The sequence below is a fragment of the Chanos chanos genome, chromosome 7 (assembly GCF_902362185.1).
Source record: "Chanos chanos chromosome 7, fChaCha1.1, whole genome shotgun sequence".
Lineage (NCBI taxonomy): Eukaryota > Metazoa > Chordata > Actinopteri > Gonorynchiformes > Chanidae > Chanos > Chanos chanos.
Window position 1 is genome coordinate 24,889,471 of NC_044501.1, and position 22,543 is coordinate 24,912,013.

Consider the following 22,543-nt stretch of genomic DNA (forward strand, 5'->3'; position numbering starts at 1 on the left):
TACTCCGCACACAGTTACATCTTCCTCATCTTCACCTCCGCTCAGCTCATACACAATCGCCCCATCCCCCTTTCTCAAACGTCATCCCTAGCAGTTTAACGTCACTTACAATTCGCCATTCTCAAACTACGCACACGGCGCAGCTTTTGAACAACTTTAAGGAAGTGTAAATTACATCGCACTGTAATTTAAAATGGGACGATACGCAGATTAAAGTGAGATTGTACATAGAGATCAGTATCCCAAAATAACGAGTGTTTTACTACAGTGTAATGAAGGCAATAGTAAAGGACACACCACTCGCTAATAACTGAATCAAGTTTGATTTTATTATTAGGCTAGTCCCAGGAGTTTAACTGATTTTGATAACGATGACAGCATTACAGTATACATGTTAAAATTACTGTGACAAAGCTACTCTCTTTAAGTCAGTTCTTCGTTGTCTTGTTCAAGTTGTATTCAATAAGCCAGTCTATGTGTCTTTGCTTTTTCTTCTTTTTATCATTTTGTTTCTCTCCATTTTGAACTCAACATTTTTGTTCAGGTAAAGGCCTTTCATTTCTGGTTCTCATTTTCATCTTTGCTTCTGTTCTTGACCTCTGATGCAGAGTTTCTTTGTGACAGACTGCCATAGGAACCATATAACAATGCCCAAACTTGAAAAACTGTTCTGATAAGCCTACTGAAAGGTCATGCACACTAAAAACATACCTAACCCATACATATCCACCCACAATGCACATTCACACAGTGCACACACACCTGAAAAGTTTGTCTTTATCAAACACAATCCACACTGCAGACAATTAACAAATCTGAATGTGTGTGTGTTTGGTTGTGAAAAAGCTAGATGCACAATACTAAACAATTAGCGACGTGGACAGCAGTTGATGCTAAACCCACGGAAGTTACGTTGACCACAGCATGTAAAGCAGAATGCAGCATAGCACTGAGTGTAAATGCAATACACAGCATCTTCACACCTAAAAGCATCAGTATGCTGTGAAAGCATAGCAACTTATCACCCAGCAAAGCATAGGTATGTTCATGACCTCAGCATGGGAGTAAAATAATTTCAGGTCAAATTTCAAGGGTAAAATTTCCTGATGTAGTTTTTTCTGTTCAGCTAGCTAGCAGGGCTCTGTACAGTATGTTAACATACTTTACATACATTACGATCCCCCATTTACACAGAGATGACACAATGTGAGAAAAGTTAAGACGTAGCTGCAGCTGTTTTTTCAGTCTGCGCTGGCAAACACAACTGCCACTCCCAAAAAGGTGAACTAAAATTCAAGTGATGTCCAGTCAGACAAGCCCAACTATGTACCTAGGTGCAAATCCAGTCTACGACCACTCTCTCTTATAGAACCAGCTGAGAAGTCTAACTGTCCTCACATGTAAAATTCTGAAGAAAGATAAGCAGTGAAGAGGCTCACAGTGGTCTTAATTCTGTCTTTCAAACAACTCAAAACATGTAGCGTTAGGTTAAGGTTCTACATTCTCTTCAGATCACCAGTTCAGAATCCATGCTTTATAACATGGGGCAAGATCATGTAAAGGTCAGTATGATAAAAGTGCCACAGTGTGGAGAGTGTAAAATTATGAATATTATCACAGGAAGACTAAGCACTGCTCCATACACAGCTCGGTAACACCTGGCCTATCCTGGGACAACCAGAATGGGTTTTTTCAATTTTCTCCAGTGGTGTAGTGCATAAAGTAAAGACTAGGCTTATGAAAGAATGACAAAGACGCACATTGCAGAAAAGATAATACTTTCAGAGGACAACAACTGAATCCCAACCTGAAATAATTAGAGATTCTCATGACTTTCAAATTAAAATCATTTATTGATAAATGTACTGATATTTTGTGTTGTTTGTAAACAAAGTTGGCAAGCAGAAGTTAATTGGTCCACACAAAAGGCAACATTTTTGCATTTGTTTGGTTGGTACATTGTCACTACACAGGGGAGATATTGTAATGTGAGGGAATAGCCTGAGGTCATAGATGTTTGACCAGGGTATCCTTCTAAAAGCCCTCTGTCTCTTTAGTAAAAAGGATAAAAAATAAAAAATGTTAAACCTAAAAGTATCTGACATAAAACACATTACAAATGCATCATATGGACAAACATTAAATGAAACCAGTAATGTAAATTGCATAGTAAAGAGGGAAACATGATAACATGAGAGACTTGTTTTCAAATATTAGGAGATGATCATTTCTGACAGTACACAAAGGTCCTTACACAAAAACGTAATGTGACCTGTAAGCAGTATGTTTAGTTCTTTGAGACAAAATGAACGCTGTTCACAGATAACCACAGTTGTAATAATGAATGGTAATTGAAGGCACTAGAAAAGAACCCTGCTCAGTTTAGAACCAACTGAGTGCCAATACCCTGTTTCACAGGACCACTGAAGACTAGGTCCCCTGAAACAGACAGTCACTTTTTTCTGTCATACAAAATCCCAAAAAATACTGTCACTTGTTGTTTTATTCTCAGCCTCAAACATGCAGTTGACTATTTTATACACCTTGTATCGATTGTGACTCACTGGCAAAACAAAAAGAAAAACAGCCCAGCAAAAAAGTAAACCAAAAGTTATACTGTTCAATGTCAGTCATTCATGAGAACAGAAGCAAAACACTTGGGTAAATCACATTGTGTAATTACAGTATATTAAGAAAGAATGTCTTAAATTCACATAAAGGTGCAAAGCATTCTGACAAAAATAAAAAAAATCTCTCATCTAATTTCAGAACATTAAAAAGTAAAGCATGTTATTCAATGTTAAAATCAAGAACATGTACACTTCTACTGTGAAAAAGAACATGAAACACAAAACATTTTTATGCAGATTTTTTCTGTCTTTTTCTGTTCTTTCCTTCTTGTCTTCCTTTTTGTATGTCTGTGTGTTGAATTATTATGATAAAAGACCTCTAAAGCTGTAATCAGATGCATTTTATCTCCATGTTTCTCCCGGGGTGGTGTCTGTGAAGTTAACCTGGACACTGTGCAGTCTGTGGTAACATGTGCACCATTTATCAGTGGCCCTAAAATGACAGTTTCAATTTTACATTTTGTCATGCTTCTTCTGACAAGTACTGGAGGGTTAGAGCATTGAACGCCAGACTATATTAATCACAAAAAAATAGTATGCGTCAGAAAGAAGGAAAAAGTCTGTCTACACCTGATTCTTTGACATGGGTGAAGCCAAAAAAATCTACATGAGTCATGGTCTTAACAGCTAAAGCCCAGTTAGCGGTTTTAATGGGGATATAACACATTGTGTGATTTTTTTTTTGCACTTGTTCATATAAGCAAAATTTAACTTCACAATAAAACTAGATAACATTTCCAAACAAAGCTAATGTTAATTTGAGAGATAAATTGAATAACATAGCTATGAAGATGATGAAATCAAGAATGTATGTGTACATTTGTGCACATTAAAACAATAAAGCACAAAATGCCATGTTACATAATAGACAATGTCACAGTTAAAAGGTGCAGTATGCCTTTGTCCTCATCCATTCATTCATCTGCTGCTATCCCAACAAAGATACTGGAACTGACACGAAATGTTTCCATTGTGGTTGAGAGGGTAACTGGCCAGACGGAGCGGTGTTTATTGTGGTTGAGAGGGTAACTGGCCAGGATAACTGTGTTTCTTATACATGCAGTGACACGGTATGGCAATATATAGTGAATGAATACATTCCACTGGACCACACAACTGACCAACCAGCACCCTGGAGCTAAAGTCCTGTTTGTTTGTTGTGGGCATGTAAAGCCCTTTGAGACTTTAAATAGTGATATTGGGCTCTACATAAACTTTTATCTGTTGTTTTTCTTTTTTTTCAGGTAGTCTGGTTTCATAAAGACAGAGGAAAGGTATCTACAGGTGTTAGAGAAGTTACCTATGTGTACTTACTCAAGACTTGCTCTTTGAGCTCTCACAGCTGAAAACAACAGTTCATGAGCAAAATATTTTATGACAAATCTTCATTGATAGCTTCTATACTTGTAAAAATCTTAATGAATGATTTGGTGGATAAAACGCTCTGAATAAAATAAAACTAAGGGAACACCACTGGGTGCACTCCTGGTAGGCATAATGGTAGAGCCCATCTCTTTTTCATTATTACATGGAATCCACTGTTAATTAAGCGTATAGTCTAGTTATAGTTATAGTTATATAGTATAGAGTATAGTTACAGAAACAGACAGAATAAGGCGCTCATCTACCCATGAGACATAGGTAATTTGCCATTTCAAACTAGGCTGAGAATTGCATGTTTTAATTAGGTGGGTCATTCAAGGGCATGTCCAGTTTAATTATTCATTCAAACCACATTCCTTTAGGGTTAAAATTAATGTGTGTGTTATCAAAAGATAAATTTAAATTTGACTTAGTCCACACCATGACTGCAGGTCAGTTCATTTTCTGCATTAAGCTCAATCATTTACCTCGAGATGTCTGAAAGCATGGCTGAGGAACAAAGTAGCATGCTGGGAGGATAATGTAGTTTAATGAACAGTTGGGAGCTGTAACCCTGTTCACAATACATTTAAGTAATACAAATGAGTGAATACCAAAGTAGTGAATTGTCATACTTGTTCTGACCCTGTGGTAATGAAATAACCACTGGATGTGTATGCCATTGCATAGACTAGCTAAGACTGATTTAATTATTTTTACCCACACATAACGTATGTCCTGTCATTTTTCTTTCCTCACCCGTGCCTGCTCTCACTCCATGTCTTTGTCTTGCTGGGATCCTGGCTCTGGGGAGCTGGTGGAGGTTGACAGTGGAGAGGAGGATGGGGGATCTTTGACCTCACCAGTGAGGCCTCCTCTGATTCTCCACTGCAGGATGCAGGTGTCTTTCCCGCCTATGGACAGGAGGTGGCTGTCGTTGTGCGTGAAGCGTACGTTGGTCACATGACTTCCATGGCCCTCATATTTGTGGCTGGGTGCCTGAGGGAGCAGAGGAGGAGGAGCAGTAGGAGACTCAGAGTTAACTCTGGTGTAAAACATGGTCTGGAGATTCATACAGTGTACCACAGCCAGCTGCAGCTGAACAACAACAGGTTTCAAGAACATCACTCACTCTAGAAGGGGAAAATAGCGCAAAACATCTTCAGATATAATGTAATCCTGTTGTTTTAATAAGGCTGTGATACTACTTTTTGAGACTCTTAAATATTGGCTGTGGTGCTACTTTTTCAATGTCTGAATGTTTTGAATCTTTGCTTTTATACTACTTCTTGAATGGTTGCCGTGTGTTTACATTATTTTTCAGTTGTTGTGAATGATCTCAGTTGTTGTGACACGGTGTGCTCCACTTAAGCATGAACATGAATGACAGTTAAAATGTATCAGGGATATCTGAGTATATTCTGAACTAGGAAGACAACACATTTATTCTAGGTGTACACATAAAGGCGAATGCAATCTTGGAGACACAAAACCAGTTACTGATGGTGGAAGACCTGAAATAATGAAGTGCTAGAGAACTGAGAAAATCATAGTTCAGTTTCTTTTAACAACCACATGTATTTATAGAACCATGTGGAATCAGCAGAGTCATGTGCTAGGTGCTAGCTGTAATGAGGCCTCTGGAACAGAGCTAGTACTCCATTAGCATTAGCATTAGCGTGAACATTTGTCTGTGTGTGACACACCTTCAGTTTGGGGCAGGGATACTGGAAAAGGTGAACTTTACAGAAGTCGTCAGCCACTGCCACTACTCTCTCGCTGTGAGAGCGACACAAGGCATTGATGTCTGTCCCATCTGATCCCTCCATCCAAACACCTTGAGGATTTCAAACACAGCACATTCAGAGACAGGCTTGATCATAAGAAGAGCCTAACAGGTATGCCTGTAAACCACTACAAGAACAAAAATTAGGGTCAGCTGAAAATGTCTGTGCATATTTAATCAGTACTAATGCCATATTACACATGTGAAGATTCAAATGCACATTGGCATTGTCTGATCTACACCTTACTGATTTCATTATGAATTACATTAGGTCATTATAATGCATTATCCTTTATTATGGGTTGCTTTTTTATCTGCAAAGGGAACTCAAATCCAACACTAACAGCCCTAGTAACAGACAACACATAACTATAGCACGCAGGGTTGATAAAGGTAATAAACTAAAATAAGGTGAGAAAAATAAGCATTCATCAAGGCTCCTGTGAAAACAGAATTTGCATTATCTGTGTTCTGTTTTACTTAGGCACTAAACTGATGAACCATGCAGGTAAAATCCATCTGTCATAGACTAAAATGGAGAGAGAGAGACAGAGAGAGAGAGAGAAGCCTCATAAGGAAGAGGCTAGCAGTCACAGTCATAGAAATAAAATAAATACTTCAAATTCCACAGTTTGCATGGCTTAGGAAGCAAGAAGGAAATAAATGAATGGATCCAAATGTGATGGTTGGAAATCTATAAAACTTGATTACATCTTGGAAATACAAAGTCTCAGATTCTACGATCAGATGGGATCTTTATGCCATTAGGTATTTCTCATGGTTTGTCAGAAAAAAAGCTTCCGTTTACAGAAGCCATTAAAGGTGATGTCACAGCACTGAAACTTAAACCGGATCCAAGTGTTAGCGTCAGACATGACCAAAACTTGACCTTTGGCTCAGTGCATGAGTGGTGTGTAATGTGCTGGAAGAAAGATGCTAGTGCTGAAAAAAAGCTATAGAGTAATATGCTTGTGGATTGCTGGTGTTATTTGGTTTATTTTACACTTACACTTCTGTTGAATTTTGTGTATAGTGAATGGAATCATGAATTCAATCAAGCAGCGGGATAATTATGCAAACAACCCATGGCCCCTTCATACCAGCCTGAAACCAGCCGAAAATGCATCTTTAAACATGAAAAGTACCCAAGCTTTCCTCAAAAGGCAGCCAAAAAATGGTTTCTCTTACCCATGACATGGAATCCAAGCACACAGGTATAAGATGCCCATTCTCTGTCTTTGCTCTCAAAACGATTTCTCAGCAGCTTACAGCCTCCAGCAATGTCCCCTGTGTCCACATAGAAACACTTCTCACTTTAAAACGTATATAAACAGGCACACAATACATGTCAATATTAGCATACACATATGCACACACATACACTAATGCCAACACAAACATACAAACCTACACTCATGGCTGCGCACACACACACACACACACACACACACACATATGGTCATGCATGCACACATATACACTCATGGATGCGCGTGCACACACACACACACACACACACACACATATGCTCACGCATGCATACACATGTAGGAGCATTCACACACAGGTATCACATGTGCTCTCAATTCTTACAGTAAAGGATTTCGTAATCGCCAGAGTTGGACATAATGTACTTTCCATCTTTGGACCAGTCAAGATGAGTGATGAAACTTGAGTGCCCCTGTGGTTAAACACACAGCACAGATATGAGTTCTGACCATATGCGCTGTACCCTCATAACAACATCATCCACATTCAGTCAATAGCCACATCACACATGCCACACCATTACATGTTCCTAAAATAAACACTGACAAATATGACACAACAATACTGACTCAGCAGTACACAGTCAATGGCCAATAAGTCCTTGTTAATTTTTGCAGTGGACCACAACGCTCTCTGAGATTTGTTTACCGTGCACTTTCCAAATCGAGCATAACGCCGGCCGCCTTCAGACACACTGTAAATGTAAATAAAGTTGTCGTGTGAACCCACAGCCAAGAAACTGCCATCTGCAGAGACAGGAACAATAAACACTGATTGACAGGAAACAGACAATGGCTAAAGCAAAGGAAAGACTATTACAGTCTAAATGTTACTTTTATAGTTCACGGCATCTAAGGCATATTTCAGTCAAAATAAGTTTTCATTTCAAAATTAAAGGAAGTGAGAGGATTTCCTTTGTAATACAGTGAGATGATTAGACAATAACAGATCTCTGTATGTACGCTGTCATCTAATAACCCACCTGGTGAATATCTCATGGCGGACAGCTGCTCGTTTCCATCCACCAAATCAGACACGATCTCTCTGGTTTGCAGGTCGAGCACCAACCACCTGGTATAAGGTTTATATCAGTTAATGACGTGAATGTGTGATGGAGTTTATAAGGAGAGTGAAACAAGCTTAGTTATGGAAAATTGTGCCTCTTTCTCCGTCTGTGGAATATAATAGTTATGCTGTAAATAAAGTGATATCACAATAATTCAAAGATGTACACTAACAATGTGACGCAGTGCACTTATGATCAAGTCAAATGCTGTTGTTGTACTAGAAGATGATTAACATTTTATGCAGGAAGGCATGCGTTTCCTCTCTAGACAACTAAGAATGCTGTCAGGTATTTTTCCCTTTCCATATAAAGCTATAAAAGAGGTTCCCAAGTGTTTTTGTATGGTCAGAATCCAAGCCTTACCTCCCACTGTTCAGTCCAATAGAAACAAAAGCCCCATTAGGAGAGAAGTCAGCACACAGTCCAGATTCCTGGATTAGAAGTCGAAGTTAAATGTTGCACTCTGATCACTCTAATTTTACACAGGTAGTTTATACAGATATTCAGTGCTGAACGTGACCTCTAACCTCTAGCATGGTGCACCAGTCCAGAGTATGCTCTTCAGCGTTCCACACACACACCTGTTTGTCATTTCCACAGGTGAGGAAGACATGTTGGGTGGGGTGTGTGGCCAGACCCCACATTTCATCAACATGACCCTGAATAAAAAACAGAGGGGGAACACCCTCACTGACACTGTCAGTAACAACTACAAAAAACAGAACAAAACAAACAAACTCAATTCACAGTGACACGCCAGTACACATAACAAACCAGCGCTGTGGCTTTTACAACACAATCTCTGAGATCTTATTTGGCAAAACAAGTGAAAAAGTTCAGAATGTTGCAGCTACAGTAAAATGAGTCCTGGGTTACCAGCGATCTGCATTAAATATTAGATAGAAAAGAGCAGACAGACACTTGTTTTGGTGTCGTAACTAGGTACAACTAGGTTCTGGAAGAATATTACACTTATTAGAAAAACATTGTATTTTTAATGTCATTATTAAGTAGCAGCTGTGTTTGGGATTCTCTCTATTGTGAGTGAATTCTTTATTCTGTTGATCCAATATTTCTTTATGTGGCAATGTGCTTTTTCTATTTATTTTGGTATGCTGAATTGTGGAAAGGGCATGAATAGATGCTGTTCGGTTATGGTCGAGTCCAGTGTATTGTATAATGGTCTGAAAAACAATAATAATTTTAAAAAAGGCCTGACTTTAGTGGCAGGTGTTGTGATTGAAGTGATTACATTCCGACAGACATCCATACAGCATTACAGTGCTTTAGAATGACTTCCTGCTGAATAACTCATGCAGTCAATGTACCTGCACAATGGCAACAAAGCCATCCGAAAATGTCCCTCTGAGAATTGCATTTCGTGTTGTTCCGACTAGCAGTTCTTCACTGTCCACAACGGCAATGGTGCGAACGGCTCCGTACTTCTCTGGAATCTAGTGGAATATTGGATAAGGGCAATGTGTTACAGAGCGTCACAAATATTCATGCGTGTGCGGGCACATGCATACACACTGAACTGACCTACAATACTACCAAAGACTGAAATGTGCGAACAAAGAGTTCACATATGTGTCTCAGTTTGGAAAACAGACAATATGGTCTTTTGCAGTGTACAATTTTGCCTTTTGTGTGAGAAATGACATTAACACAAACTTATTTTTCACCTCACACTCCCTTTCAGGTGCCAGATCAGCACTCCAGCGAATAATCCTGCGATCTTTACCGCCACCACTGAGAAGAGCACCGCCCTGCAGGACACACAGGGTGAAGACGCTGCCCTCGTGAGCCCGTGTCTGCCGCATGATCTGGAAGGTTTCTGCAGGAGAAAGGGAGACAGAAAGATAGAGTGTGAGAATAAAACAGGACAAACCAGACGGAGTGGAATATCTGATTCTCATTACAGGCAATATGTAAACTTCTTTTTGAAACAAACAAACAACAACAACAAAGCAGTGTTTTGATCAGAGAGAGCTGACCCTTTGCTCCTTTTCCCAGCGTCTTGACATCAGCGGCTGATTTTCCCCATGTGAGGATGTTTCCCTCAGAGTCTCCTGTTAATACGTCTCCCGTCAAACTGAATACGAAGCACAGAATAAATTTGGGCTTCTTGTATTTCTGTGAAAAATAGAACAAACAATTACAAAAATGAACATTCTCACTGAGGCTAGGACCACTGTTATTTAATTAGAGTGAATAATTAAATAAAGCGTCTAAATCACTGTCTGGTGATTCTTACGTTAACCTTCAAGTTCAAGGCTAACTTAGCTTGTTTCAGGAGGAATGAAACAAAATCACATTGTAATCTATGGAAACTTCTGCTGACTAAATTTTTTTTACAAATTTTAGTAAATGTAAGTAAATGAAAATTGGGGATCAAGTTTTTTCTTGATATTGGAATGTCAGGACCAATAAGGCTCCAAATCGGAGCACAGGAAAAACAATCCATGAGTCTGAGTGACTCCAGGGTTTTGAATGATCTATAACTTCCCACCAGGGCATGGTTCCCTTGCTTACAGAAACATCAAATATTGTTTTTGCAAACATACTAAAGAAAACAGAGACATAACTATATATTTGATTGATACATATGCTTGAGGCCTTTTGACATTATTACTCTAAAGTACAACTTATAAAGAAGAGTTTAGTGTAGTTGAGAGCGTTTGTGGTGAGAGGATAGCTCGACTAACCCCAAATATGCCCTGCTTTTTCGTCAATGTGCCAGCACTTAAGGTCCAGAAGTAGACATGTGACTTTCCACAAGTGATGATGTTGTTGCTGTCTGATGAGTTGAACTCCACAGCCAGCACTGCCTCATTTGTGCTCTACAACAGACAGAGTAGGGGACAAATTCTGTGACAAAACTTTATATCATGACATGGACACACTGACATTACTTTCAAAGACAAGACCCATATCAGGAGCAGTGATTTGTGGAATTAAAATGAAAAACAATACATCTAATCACTGATGATGTTACAGCTGCAAAAATATGACAAAGTTTGCTAAAGGCACCTGTACACCATTCCTTTAGTACAATATGTTTGTCTGCATAAACATAGATGTAATCTGATTGGTGTTATGTCAGTGTAAGCACTGTTAAGTGCTTTGTACTCATGAATGTGGCATACTGTGTGTTATAATTTACACTGTAACTGTCATACAGTTTAACTCTATCCCATACTTTAGGGTAACTATACCTTGAATAGTTTGCAATCATTCATTGAATTCAGAGCATATCACATCCTGTTCCTATATCTGTCTGGCAGAAGCAAACGTTACTAAAAAAGATCTGGAAATTACCTCATACTTACTTCTCAAAAGCCCTAACACTGTACCGCACAAAGTGACCATTTAAAATCTTTATTCTGTTGCCATAGTAACTTGATTCACCCTACTCTATGGGAAGTGGTAATATTTTGGAGAAAGGCCATACCAGAATAGGAACAGAAAAATGCTGTTCCTCAGCTGTTTAGACAGTTAATTTTAATAGTTTGGTGTCCAATAAACACAACTTGTATTTACAGCAGCTGCATAGTGTGTGCTTCCTAAAATGTTACAATTTTTATTCTTGTAACTACATTAAAACCACTACTATGATAAGGGTGTGTGTGTGTGTGTGTATATGTGAGAGTGAATGTGTGTAAATGTGAGTGTGTGTACCTGAAAGTGTTTGTGAGTGTGTATGTGAATGTGTATATGAGTGTGTATGTGAGTGTGTACGTAAGTGTATATGTGACTGTATATATGTGAGTGTGTATGTGAGTGTATAGCTATATGTGAATGTGTATGTGTGAGTGTGTATGTGAGTGTATAGCTATGTGTGAGTGTGTATATGTGAGTGTGTATGTGAGTGTATATGTGAGTTTGTATGTGAGTGTGTATGTGAGTGTATAGCTATGTGTGAGTGTGTATGTGTGAGTGTGTATGTGAGTGTATAGCTATGTGTGAGTGTGTATATGTGAGTGTGTATGTGAGTGTATAGCTATGTGTGAGTGTGTATATGTGAGTGTGTAGCTATGTGTGAATGTGTATATGTGAGTGTGTATGTGAGTGTACATGTGAGTGTGTATATGTGAGTGTATGTGTGAGTGTACATGTGAGTGTGTATATGTGAGTGTACATGTGAGTGTGTATATGTGAGTGTATGTGAGTGTGTATATGTGAGTGTATGTGAGTGTGTATGTTTGAATGTATGTGTGAGTGTGCATGTAAGTGTATATGTGAGTGTGTTTGTGAGTGTATAGCTATGTGTGAATGTGTATATGTGAGTTTGTATGTGAGTGTACATGTGAGTGTGTATATGTGAGTGTGTATATTTGAATGTGACTGTATGGGTGTGCATGTGAGTGTCTATAGATCAGTCTGAGAGTGTGTGTGTGTGTGTGTGTGTGTGTGTGTGTGTGTGAGAGAGAGAGAGAGAGAGAGGGAGACAGAGACAGAGACAGAGAGAGATGGTTCCCTGCTACACCTTCACTTCAGCTTGCTTGATTCCTTTGGCCCAGTCCCAAACAGACAGCATGTGTTCATTAGATTCATCAATCACACACAGCAACGTTCCAGCATCCTAACCCCCAAAAAACACACAAATTCACTATAGACAACAAGACATTATTTTGGAGTCAAAGTATGAAAATGCTAGGTGAGAAGTGTATGGTAAAAGGTTTGACACAGTGTGAAGAGAAAACTAAAGAGACTGTGGACTCACAGCATGAGAGAAAGCCACAGAGGCAATGCCTCGTTCAAAGGTGCCCGGTCCAATCTGCTGCAGAGTCACCAGCGTTGTTGAATCCCAAATGTGCACAAAGGCCTGCAAAGGCTAAAAATACACACACGAACAGACACAGACACACACGCACGCACGCACGCACACACAGTAAACAGGTATTCTGAAAACATTCCACAGTATACTGTTAAGTAACGGGGTTTACAGGTCATTGTCCCAAATTATGGAAAGTAAAACTACAGGGAAAGCTCCTCAAAAAACATAAGACCTCATAGGGCACAAAGCAGTCCAGCCATTTACAGACTCTCAACTGTAAATAAACAGGAATGGTTCGTATAGCCTGTATCCTGCAGCATAAAACCCAGTGATGAAAACAATGATGTTAGAAAACACTGTCACTACATAGCACATAAAGTATTCTATACTTTTTCTATTGCCTACAGATGGCCTACACTGAAATTCTTTTTACACCCTTCTCCAAACGTATCCCTCATCCAGACTTTCACAGACAGCTCCTTGGCCTCCATGGTACAGTTCCTGATCTGACACACATTTGCCAGCTGTGAACCCTGAAATCAGAGCTGTCCATAACTGTCACACATATAGTGTGTATGGAAGGGTCTGAGTATTAACCCAATGGCTATTATCTCTCCAGTCTGGTTTTAATTAAAGAACACGAGACAAGGAGAATACCAGGACTAACATAATTAAGTAGTCTGTGTAGCTAATCCCACAGAGACATACATAAACTCCAGCTTTAAGGGTTTTAGATTTATATGTTGCAATTCCTTTGCAAAAATAAACATTAATAGCAAATAAACTGATCTGAGAGAGTGAGGAATATTATCCTCAAATCAGTTCTCAAAATACTTCATGAAATTTACCTTGCCATCTTTGTCCACTCCTGCCGTCTGTCCAGATGCTATGCGTACATTATCTGGGTGAATGGCTAAACTGTAGAAAATGAAATGAGGGAGAGAGAGAGAGAGAGAGAGAGAGAGAGAGAGACCCTGTATTTACATGCAGCTCATTACAAAATCAGTATTTAAAAAAATCTCCACACTCTACACTCATTTTTAAGGGTTAACTGAAAATGTCTGTTCCATATATTATTATCGATACAGAGGAGGGCATTTTGCAGAACTCACCAGCGTACACAGTCAGTGTGTTTGCGGTAGTGGCGCTGTGTTTGGTTGCTGATGTGGTACAGTACGACCACACAGGCAATGAAATACACAGCCTCTCCAGATGGCAACACATACAGGTTAGCTCGGCAGTCCCGTCCACGGTAACCATAGCTACAGCCAAGCAGTCAAGGCCATGGAGCTCATAATTTTCTTAAACTGACACACCCATCCCTTATATGCAATTTACTACAACCTACATCTGTTACTGCCTGAGAAGCAACACTCAATGTGAAGAGTGGCTTGAGAAGGAACAGTCTTGCCACTGAATTTCACAACATCAAAATTCTCCTGATTCAGACATTTAAAACTCAATGAATACTATTCTTAGTGGGGTTGCCTGAAGAAAAAAAGAGCTCTTTAATCTTGACCAGTTCACACTATACCTCGAATAACGAGGAAAACACAGGTATGTAGTATATATATATATATATATATATATATATATAGTATACACACACACACACACACACACACACACATTAATTTATATATATAATCACAGATATATATCACAGTCATAAAACACAGGTATATGGTGTATATATCACAGTCATAATAAAGATACACCCAGTCCAACTCCAGCTTCTCTGAGGGCAAATCCATCTTCAGCTCCTCATAGTTCTGGATGTTTGAGGGCACATACATGGTGATTGGACGCCCACGGATGAACATCTTTATCGACTGAGCTGTAAGCAACACAGGCAAGATGTTAATAGAAAGTCTGTGTGGGAAACTCAAATCTATGAAAACATTCATTTATTCAACCCTCAATGGACCATTTAAATTGCAGTTATGATTGTTCAATCATGAGCATGTAATCTTAAATATTTGCACTATTCTGTTTTCCCAGTTCAATGAATTCCCTCATTTTAAAAGAATGTTCGGTTTTTGCCTCAACTAGGTTTCACAGGTCTTTATGGTGCTCTTATACAAAGCTACCACACAGACATGAAGACAGACTCATATACTCTGTTCTTATGCATAAGGACAGGGCTTGTGAAAACTGGTATACAAAGACACGCACCTTGAGTCCCTCTTCTTGATCCTTGGGATCCTGTCATGGAGCAAAACAATCCAAACATAAGAAACATAAGAAACATAAGAAACAATCCAAACATAAGAAACTCTAAATTCAGTGGTCTAAACCTAACCTAGCTAAGCTCATTTGTGGAGATCGAACTGGAACATTTTAAAGTGAAAACAGCACTTTCAGTCTCAACACTAACGGTTTTACATAAAGTTGTTCAGGAAAGAATCAAGTTCAGTTCACAGATTATATGCTTGTATATTACTGTATATATTGCATAGTTTATGTCGTTTAGTATATGATGCTAAAAGGATTCACTCATTCACTCATTGTTGTGTGGTTCTATACTATTGTACATTATTGCAGTTACATCCAATAGTTTACAGGTTTATATGAGATGACATGCTTTACATAAAATACTGTGCTTTAAATGAGATTATGTGTTGTATATGAGATATTATGCTTTATATGAGATGGTGTGTTTTATAGGAGATTACATGCTTTATATGAGATTATGTTCCTTATGTGAGATTACATGCTTTATGTGAGATTACATACTTTATATGAGATGGTGTGTTTTATATGAGATGATGTGCTTTGCTTATGAACTTCAGTGTCTATGTCCCACTGCTTATGCTGTCACATAAAATCGGAGAATTCAAGTTTGTCAGGAAGGTGGAGTGCTGGAGTGTGTGTTTAAGGACATGATCTTGCATCGTTTCAAACAGAACACTTATTTACTTTCCTAACCACTTCCAGATGCAGTGAAAAGGAGTTACTGGAATGACTTTGCTCCTGCAAAAATGTCCATGACTAGTGAGGGTGAAAAACAGACTCTTATACGGGGTTTTGGCACTCATCAAAGAAGAAACATTCATCAGTCATTCCTATCATAATACTCGGTGTGGTTTGACCATACAGCTACCCACAGTGGATGATAATCTGGAGAAAGGATTGAGTATTATCAGGATGTCCTGTGTCTACCACTGGCGCTTTAATCAAAATAACAAAACACTACAGTCACACTGCATTAAACAGCCTCTTTTCTTTCTGTAAATCCGTTTGACGAGATGCGCACGTGTGATGTGAAAAATGGCCTTTTAAATATTACAAACAGTTGCTTTTACAGTCAAAGGCCTGGATACACTTCTCCCAGGTTATATTAGTCATAAACTAAAGTAAACTGATAGTTCACATAACACAGCTGCCCTTTAGGATTCGATTCCTTACAATTTTTCTCTAAGGAACAAGAAGAAAGAAACAAATGTCTCTGAAAACCTGAAAAAACCCATGGGCTCTCATCATCTCAGCTCACATTTTTCTTCATAAAAACATCTGAACACATTCAAATAAAAGGTTCCAAGGGGTGACCTAAAAAAGCAAAGTGAATCAGAAGTAGACTGGTTTGGTAAAGCTCTTGGAATTCACTCATAGTCTTCATCTGAGAAATCCAGGGGAGCTTGAGGCCACATCATAAAACTGATCTGCATCACTTATGAAATTTAATGCTATTTCTATTCACTTTCAAACCAATTTGTCAACAATCCTGTCATTAAAACATACTCGCAGCATCATGAAACAAATCTTAATTTAACTGGTGAGAAGTATAACTTGATCAGGCTAATCAGAATTAGTTACTACAATTGTAATGAAATTAAACAAATATTTATCCTTTCCAGTCAAGACTATGTAAATGGTCAAATCACGGCAAAATATTGAACCCCCCCCCCCCCCCCCCCCCCCCAAAAAAAAAACACTGATTCTTTTGTCATGTGACATTTAAATATCACAAATATATTCTTCTAATTCATTGGAAGCATAATTAGTACTGGGGCTAATTCATGTAATTTATAAACTAAACTTAATCACCAGAAATTGCCACTAAGGTGTGTTCACTGAGTCACACAGAGAGCTAACAGTGAACCAGAGATGAACTTGCAGTTTCACTCTCAGAACATTTCTGGTCATGAACGTAGGAAGAAAAATGTAAAACTGATATTTTCTCAGAAAGACAACTTGGAGATCATGACCTGAGAAAAAATCGACAAGATGAGCCAAATCTGTGTGAAAATGAAGCAAGTCATTCCAAATCAACGCAACAGTGCTGGAAAATATTTTAGAAGCAGAAATTAAGTAACTTTCCTGTACCTGAGAGAAGATCTTTTGCTCGGCTGTTGAGACAAACAAACAAATATAACAGTAAATGAACAAATTCAATTCAAAGTGCTGAGGTAAAATCTTCCACTATCTGAGAAAGTATTCTGTGGTGAATTTAATCCCAGATCATTTACGGAAAGATATTTATTTTTTATTTCAAATGTTTGCCTTGATATATTTGAATACTTCAAAAATATGTGGAAAATACTTCAGTTTGCAGCACAGTAAAGAGAAAGTCATGTGTTGATGAGAGAAACGGGTGGTGAGTGATGAATGAGTGTGGGTTTCTGACCTCTCCAGGCTGGGGGAACGGGTGAGGAGGTTGGCAGAGGAGGCAGCTTTTCGGCTCAGCCTTTGTTTCGTCCGCTCCTGCGAGTCCTTCCCAAGCTTCTCACTGTTCCTTCGAACCCTGAGCCGGGAAAACAAGAGGCCAGGGCCACCATGAGCCAGGACTTAGGGGTGAGACATACAGCACGCACACTTATAAGTTATTGCTCTTCAAATTAATTTACATTAATTTCCATGTACGTCCTATTAATGTTTTACTCAAATACTCATACAGGTCAGCACAAGCACACACACACACACCACATATGCACACACACATTTTAATTCATAATTTCAAATGATTAGTGACCTAGTAAAGACAAACACAAATCTGTACAAAACTTCCATGCAGCAATGTCATGATGTCATGCAATTATAGTGAGTACATTAAGAATCGGTACGGCAAGATTGGATTAGATTAGATTATTTAGAATAGAGACCTTTCAGCTTGAACAAGTTAGTGTGATTCCACAGAACAACCCCATGCTGTGCACTTGCAAAACCCAAACAAAGACTGAATTCGTTTTAAATACCACAATTCAAATACAGTCTTAAACTGTTTCTCTCATGGCTCCTGCCGTGAGTGTCTTCATTTCAAAACCAACATCATGTCTTGTGTGGAGTGAAAGAGCAGAGGTTTCTGGCAACCTTTCACACTCACTCTGCACCCTACACCTAATACTGCAATTAACACAGCTCTCTCTCTGCAAAGAGCTGATCCAAATTCACACAATTCTCAGAACTGGTTTACATGAATGGAAGCTAGTTCTTTATTGCACAGGCTGTTTTCAAAACTGAATATGAGACCGTGGTAGTTAACTCTCTCAGAGTGGTGACTTTGGGTGTTGCAGAAGCACAAGAGAAAAGCGAGAGAAGTAAGAGTGGCAACACAGCCCATGCAGTCATGCAGGGTGATTGGAAAGATCTGGAGAGAAAACGCACAGTGTCTTTTCCAGTTCCTGGATGGTGGAGAGGGGTCCAGAGTGTGGGCTCTGCTCTTTGGGGGGGGCTGGAGAGTCGGACATGGGTGTGTGGGGCCCTGGGCCCTGCTGGTCCTCCAGGCCTCTGTTCTGATTGGCCTGCAGGCCTCTGATGGTGGTGGGCTGGATGGGCTCCTCCACCAGAGAGGACCACGTGGAGTCCTTCTCTCCCCCTGACCCCCCCTTCTCCTCCTCCTCCAATGACTCCCCCTGCTGTTTCTTTAGAGTTGTTTCCGCTGCCTGGATGCTGTCAGGTAGGGCATCCTCCAGAGACAAGCTTTGCACAGTCCGTGTTAGAGCCAGAGGAACCCTGTCAAGCCCCAGGACAGAGCTCTCTGTCTGGGTGGCTCTGTCGTGAGTGCCCTGCTTTTGCATGGGGCTACTGGGTCTAGCATTAAGTCTGTTGCTCTCCACATTGCCAGCTGAGTTTGTCACTTGACTAAGAACAAGCAATTGCGCGCGCACACACACACACACACACACACACAAACACACACAAATACGCACAATATGTAAACCGAATCATTTTAATGGACATTTTCACAAGTGACAACTTTGTGAAATTAGTGCAGTTGATTTTGAAGAGGCATTTATTTTTGGGTGTGAGTTTCAAAGCCAAAATTGTTTTTTTTTCCTTTAGTAAGATCCCCTTCTCTCTCTCTCTCTCTCTCTCTCTCTCTCTCTCTCTCTCTCTCTTTCGCTCTCTTTCATTTTATCTCTTGTCTGTACAGACTTCTCCTATTAATCGTGATATTCTACATGACTATACAAAGTTGAGGGAACATTTGAAGAAAACTTAGATGGAAACATGAGACTCTGGGAGCCCCTTGCTCCCATTTTTTAGCTGTCCTGATCTCCAACTCTACTATAGTACGTCAAGCTGTTTCTTTTTTGGCAAGTGTGGGCGGTCTTTTCTGACAGATGAGTTCTCGTCAAACTTGTATTTCTTGAGACCAAAAAAAAAAAAAAAAATAGATGGAGGAAACAGCAGAGGCTTGTGCAAGACTGACGATTTTGCTTATTGCAAGTTTTGCACTTTGGCTACTGTTATGAAATAAAAGAAGCCAATGTTTTGTCACGACAACAAACTTCTCTGTCACTACTATGATTGTGTGGCTCTGAAGATAATTAGGTCTGTAGACTGTAACAGAGGAACACCTTGATTGCTCTGTCAAACAGTCGACCCCAGTCTGGTCTTTATCCCCAGGGTGTGAATCCATGTACATCCATTTTTAAGTTATTTGTTTTTTTCTTCCGTTTCTTTATTAAATAAGAGCAGTAACATTAGTTTTCTCTGCCCAGCCAACTCACATTCAGTTTTTTGCACATTACAGCACAGTTTTATTTGAACTCTGAAAAACCTTCACTAACATGTCCGAACATGCACCAGGCCAATCAGGAAAGCCAAACATACCGAGGCATTGAATAAAAAACAGAACAAAGGATGAGTCATTTATGTATGAGGTACATGTCATCTATCATCTCAACACAAATAATGTTGGTAGATACAGCTGCTTAGAATCATGGTGTAAAAAACTGTTCGCTTCAGTCTGTTAACTTGTTTTACACAAGTGACAAATCTCACCTTTCAGAAAAACTCCAAAGAACCTTATCAATGCAGTCAGACTTTCAACTGAATGAAAATTGCTCAAGATTTTGTTTACAGATTTAAGTGTAAACAGGATTTTTTTTTTCTCTGCAGCATCTGTAAAGCGCATAATATGAATAATGTAGGACAATTTTACCTTTACTTCATCAAATTTAGTGATACATTACGATTCCTTTTTTGATTAAATTATACATTTAATCAAAAAAGGAATTAATCAAAAAAGGGATCAATTATGAATTAATCAAAAAAGGAATCAATTATGATTTTTTTCATAGTTCAACTTGCCTGGCTCTCACAGCTGCTCACATTAGCTTACAACTTCTAACTGTCATAACTAACACACTCCCTGAAAGTTTGGTTTTCTTGATCTTCATCGATTGGTTTTATAACATCATAAAAGCAAACTACAACGATACAGGTGATGCAGTATACAAATCTTAGACTGGGACCTGAGTCCAACTTGCATTTTGACTTGGACTTGCTTATTTATGACTACAGCTTGTGAGACTTGGACTTGAAAAAAAAAAGACTGATTTTTGCGTGCTCTAATTTGCGTAAATAGGCTCTGTGTAAATAACTGATTCATTACATAACTCATACTACTACCACCTACTGCAATTCATAAAGTATCTCTCTTTCTTTAAAATGTCTTCATTCGAAACCAAGTCAAGGCAGTTCAGGACTTGGACTTGAGAGTTGTTGACTTGAGGTTTGACATAGACTAGGGGGTAAGTGACTTGACCACAACAATGGCAAACACAAACAAAATACAGTAGGGCAGAGAAGGGGTGAGGATTTCTTTAAACTGCAAATGTAAACAGGATTTAGGTCAAACAGCTTACAAAAAAACAAGGTAGAGCCCAAATTCCTGGACTGAGGAGAGTTGTGTGTTTGATATGTACCTTGTGGCTGAAGTGCTTGGTGCATCCTGGGAACTGCTGCTTGGCAGTCTGTGGGCTCTGGAGAAGCCATCAGCACAGCAGGACTGATTCAGCGCTCGGGCTGCGTTAGGATTCACTGGGCTCACACACACACACACACACACACACACACACACACACACACACACACACATTCATTAATCTGAGACTGAAATGAGCTGTGGGGCAAGAAGTGCAATACACAGAGATGCTAACACCATCAAACACAATGTAGCTTGCTATGCAGCTCTAGCTATGGCTTGCTTTCACTATTCAGACTGAATTTAGTGCCGGCAATAATCGCCAAAATTTTTTTTATAGAAGAACTCAGGACTGACATTGTTACAGAATTTCTAATATAGATTATCATTTCCAATAGTACCATTAAGAACACGGACCCCTTTAGAGGACAAATAAATCAATTCTTTGGAAACACAGCATTTAGTAGCAAGTAGTAAGGAGAAATTGAGAGAAGAGAGAGAGAGAGAGAGTTTGAGAGAGAGAGAGAGAGACACAGAGACAGAGAGAGGGAGAGAGAGAGACAGACAGACAGACAGAGAGAAAGAGAGAGAGTGAGAGACAGAGAGAGAGACAGACAGACAGCAAGAGACTCACCAGCGATCAAGTGCTGTTTGAGTAGAGGAATCTGTTGGTCGTGGATGCGGAGTCTGCGGAGAGCATCTGCTAAGGACGACTTGAGTAGTGTGATCTCGTCTTCCTGGGCCTGTAAGCGCAGCTCCATGAGGGACATCCTGTCTGGAAACTCAGCACTGCTGCCTGCTGAGACATCGTCTACACACAGAAAGAGAGAGAGTATCCATTAGAACCATGAGCGTCTACACTGCTCTGTTTCGTCTGTGTTTTCAACCCTCCTGATGGTTGACTGATGTAATATTGAGTGGAGAAAAAAACAAGAAAACAACCCTTAACCATCATTGTAACCAGACAAGTTCAATGCTTAACACAAGCTTTTATGCACCTGAAAGAAAGTTGCTCCTTAATACACGGGGGGGGGGGGGGGGGTTGGTTAGTGGAATGCTATCCTATTCTATTTAACAATCTTCAGCAACACAAACGTTTTAACCACTCACAAATCCAAGCTGAGGAGCTGTGGAGTGAAACAACACTTTCTCCCTCCAAATCACCCCATCAACAGGGTCAAATGAAGTGTTTGCTTTCAGCCATTTTCCCCTGACAAAAGGAAGGGAAATTATGTTAATTACACCAAGGAGCTAAACATGTGTTCTGAATTTTCGCCATTTTACAGGATTCCACACAAACCTCAGAAAAGACTGGAATTTACTTGTACTTTTTTATGCTGGTTTATTTCAAGCTTTCGAATATAAACATGCCTCATTTCATGATTTAAATATCTCTTTAAAAAGCGTGGAGATATTTTTCCATCTATCTGTCAGATTTCCAAGGAATCAAAATTAAGCTGAACCGGCCACTTTGTGTTCCATTTAAATCATCATATAC

At 39.3% G+C, this 22,543-nt stretch overlaps 1 protein-coding gene across 1 annotated transcript in view; it reads right to left on the reverse strand.

Annotated features, from left to right (window-relative positions):
• Nucleotides 1-4,380: 4,380 nt before the first annotated feature.
• Nucleotides 4,381-22,543, reverse strand: part of eml3 (EMAP like 3) — a 30,082-nt gene continuing 11,919 nt past the window's right edge. The window contains exons 2-24 of the mRNA XM_030779676.1: nucleotides 21,680-21,856; nucleotides 21,047-21,161; nucleotides 18,498-18,974; nucleotides 17,521-17,637; nucleotides 17,220-17,242; nucleotides 15,069-15,098; nucleotides 14,610-14,730; nucleotides 14,006-14,155; nucleotides 13,742-13,811; nucleotides 12,840-12,950; nucleotides 12,603-12,698; nucleotides 10,822-10,956; nucleotides 10,111-10,249; nucleotides 9,799-9,950; nucleotides 9,442-9,567; nucleotides 8,641-8,772; nucleotides 8,477-8,544; nucleotides 8,030-8,118; nucleotides 7,696-7,793; nucleotides 7,372-7,459; nucleotides 6,967-7,065; nucleotides 5,699-5,829; nucleotides 4,381-4,991 (exon numbers count right to left, since the gene is read on the reverse strand). Of these exons, the coding sequence (XP_030635536.1) occupies nucleotides 4,764-4,991; nucleotides 5,699-5,829; nucleotides 6,967-7,065; nucleotides 7,372-7,459; nucleotides 7,696-7,793; nucleotides 8,030-8,118; nucleotides 8,477-8,544; nucleotides 8,641-8,772; nucleotides 9,442-9,567; nucleotides 9,799-9,950; nucleotides 10,111-10,249; nucleotides 10,822-10,956; nucleotides 12,603-12,698; nucleotides 12,840-12,950; nucleotides 13,742-13,811; nucleotides 14,006-14,155; nucleotides 14,610-14,730; nucleotides 15,069-15,098; nucleotides 17,220-17,242; nucleotides 17,521-17,637; nucleotides 18,498-18,974; nucleotides 21,047-21,161; nucleotides 21,680-21,856 (2,972 nt within the window). The 3' untranslated portion in view covers nucleotides 4,381-4,763. The remainder of the gene's footprint in view (nucleotides 4,992-5,698; nucleotides 5,830-6,966; nucleotides 7,066-7,371; nucleotides 7,460-7,695; nucleotides 7,794-8,029; nucleotides 8,119-8,476; nucleotides 8,545-8,640; nucleotides 8,773-9,441; nucleotides 9,568-9,798; nucleotides 9,951-10,110; nucleotides 10,250-10,821; nucleotides 10,957-12,602; nucleotides 12,699-12,839; nucleotides 12,951-13,741; nucleotides 13,812-14,005; nucleotides 14,156-14,609; nucleotides 14,731-15,068; nucleotides 15,099-17,219; nucleotides 17,243-17,520; nucleotides 17,638-18,497; nucleotides 18,975-21,046; nucleotides 21,162-21,679; nucleotides 21,857-22,543) is intronic.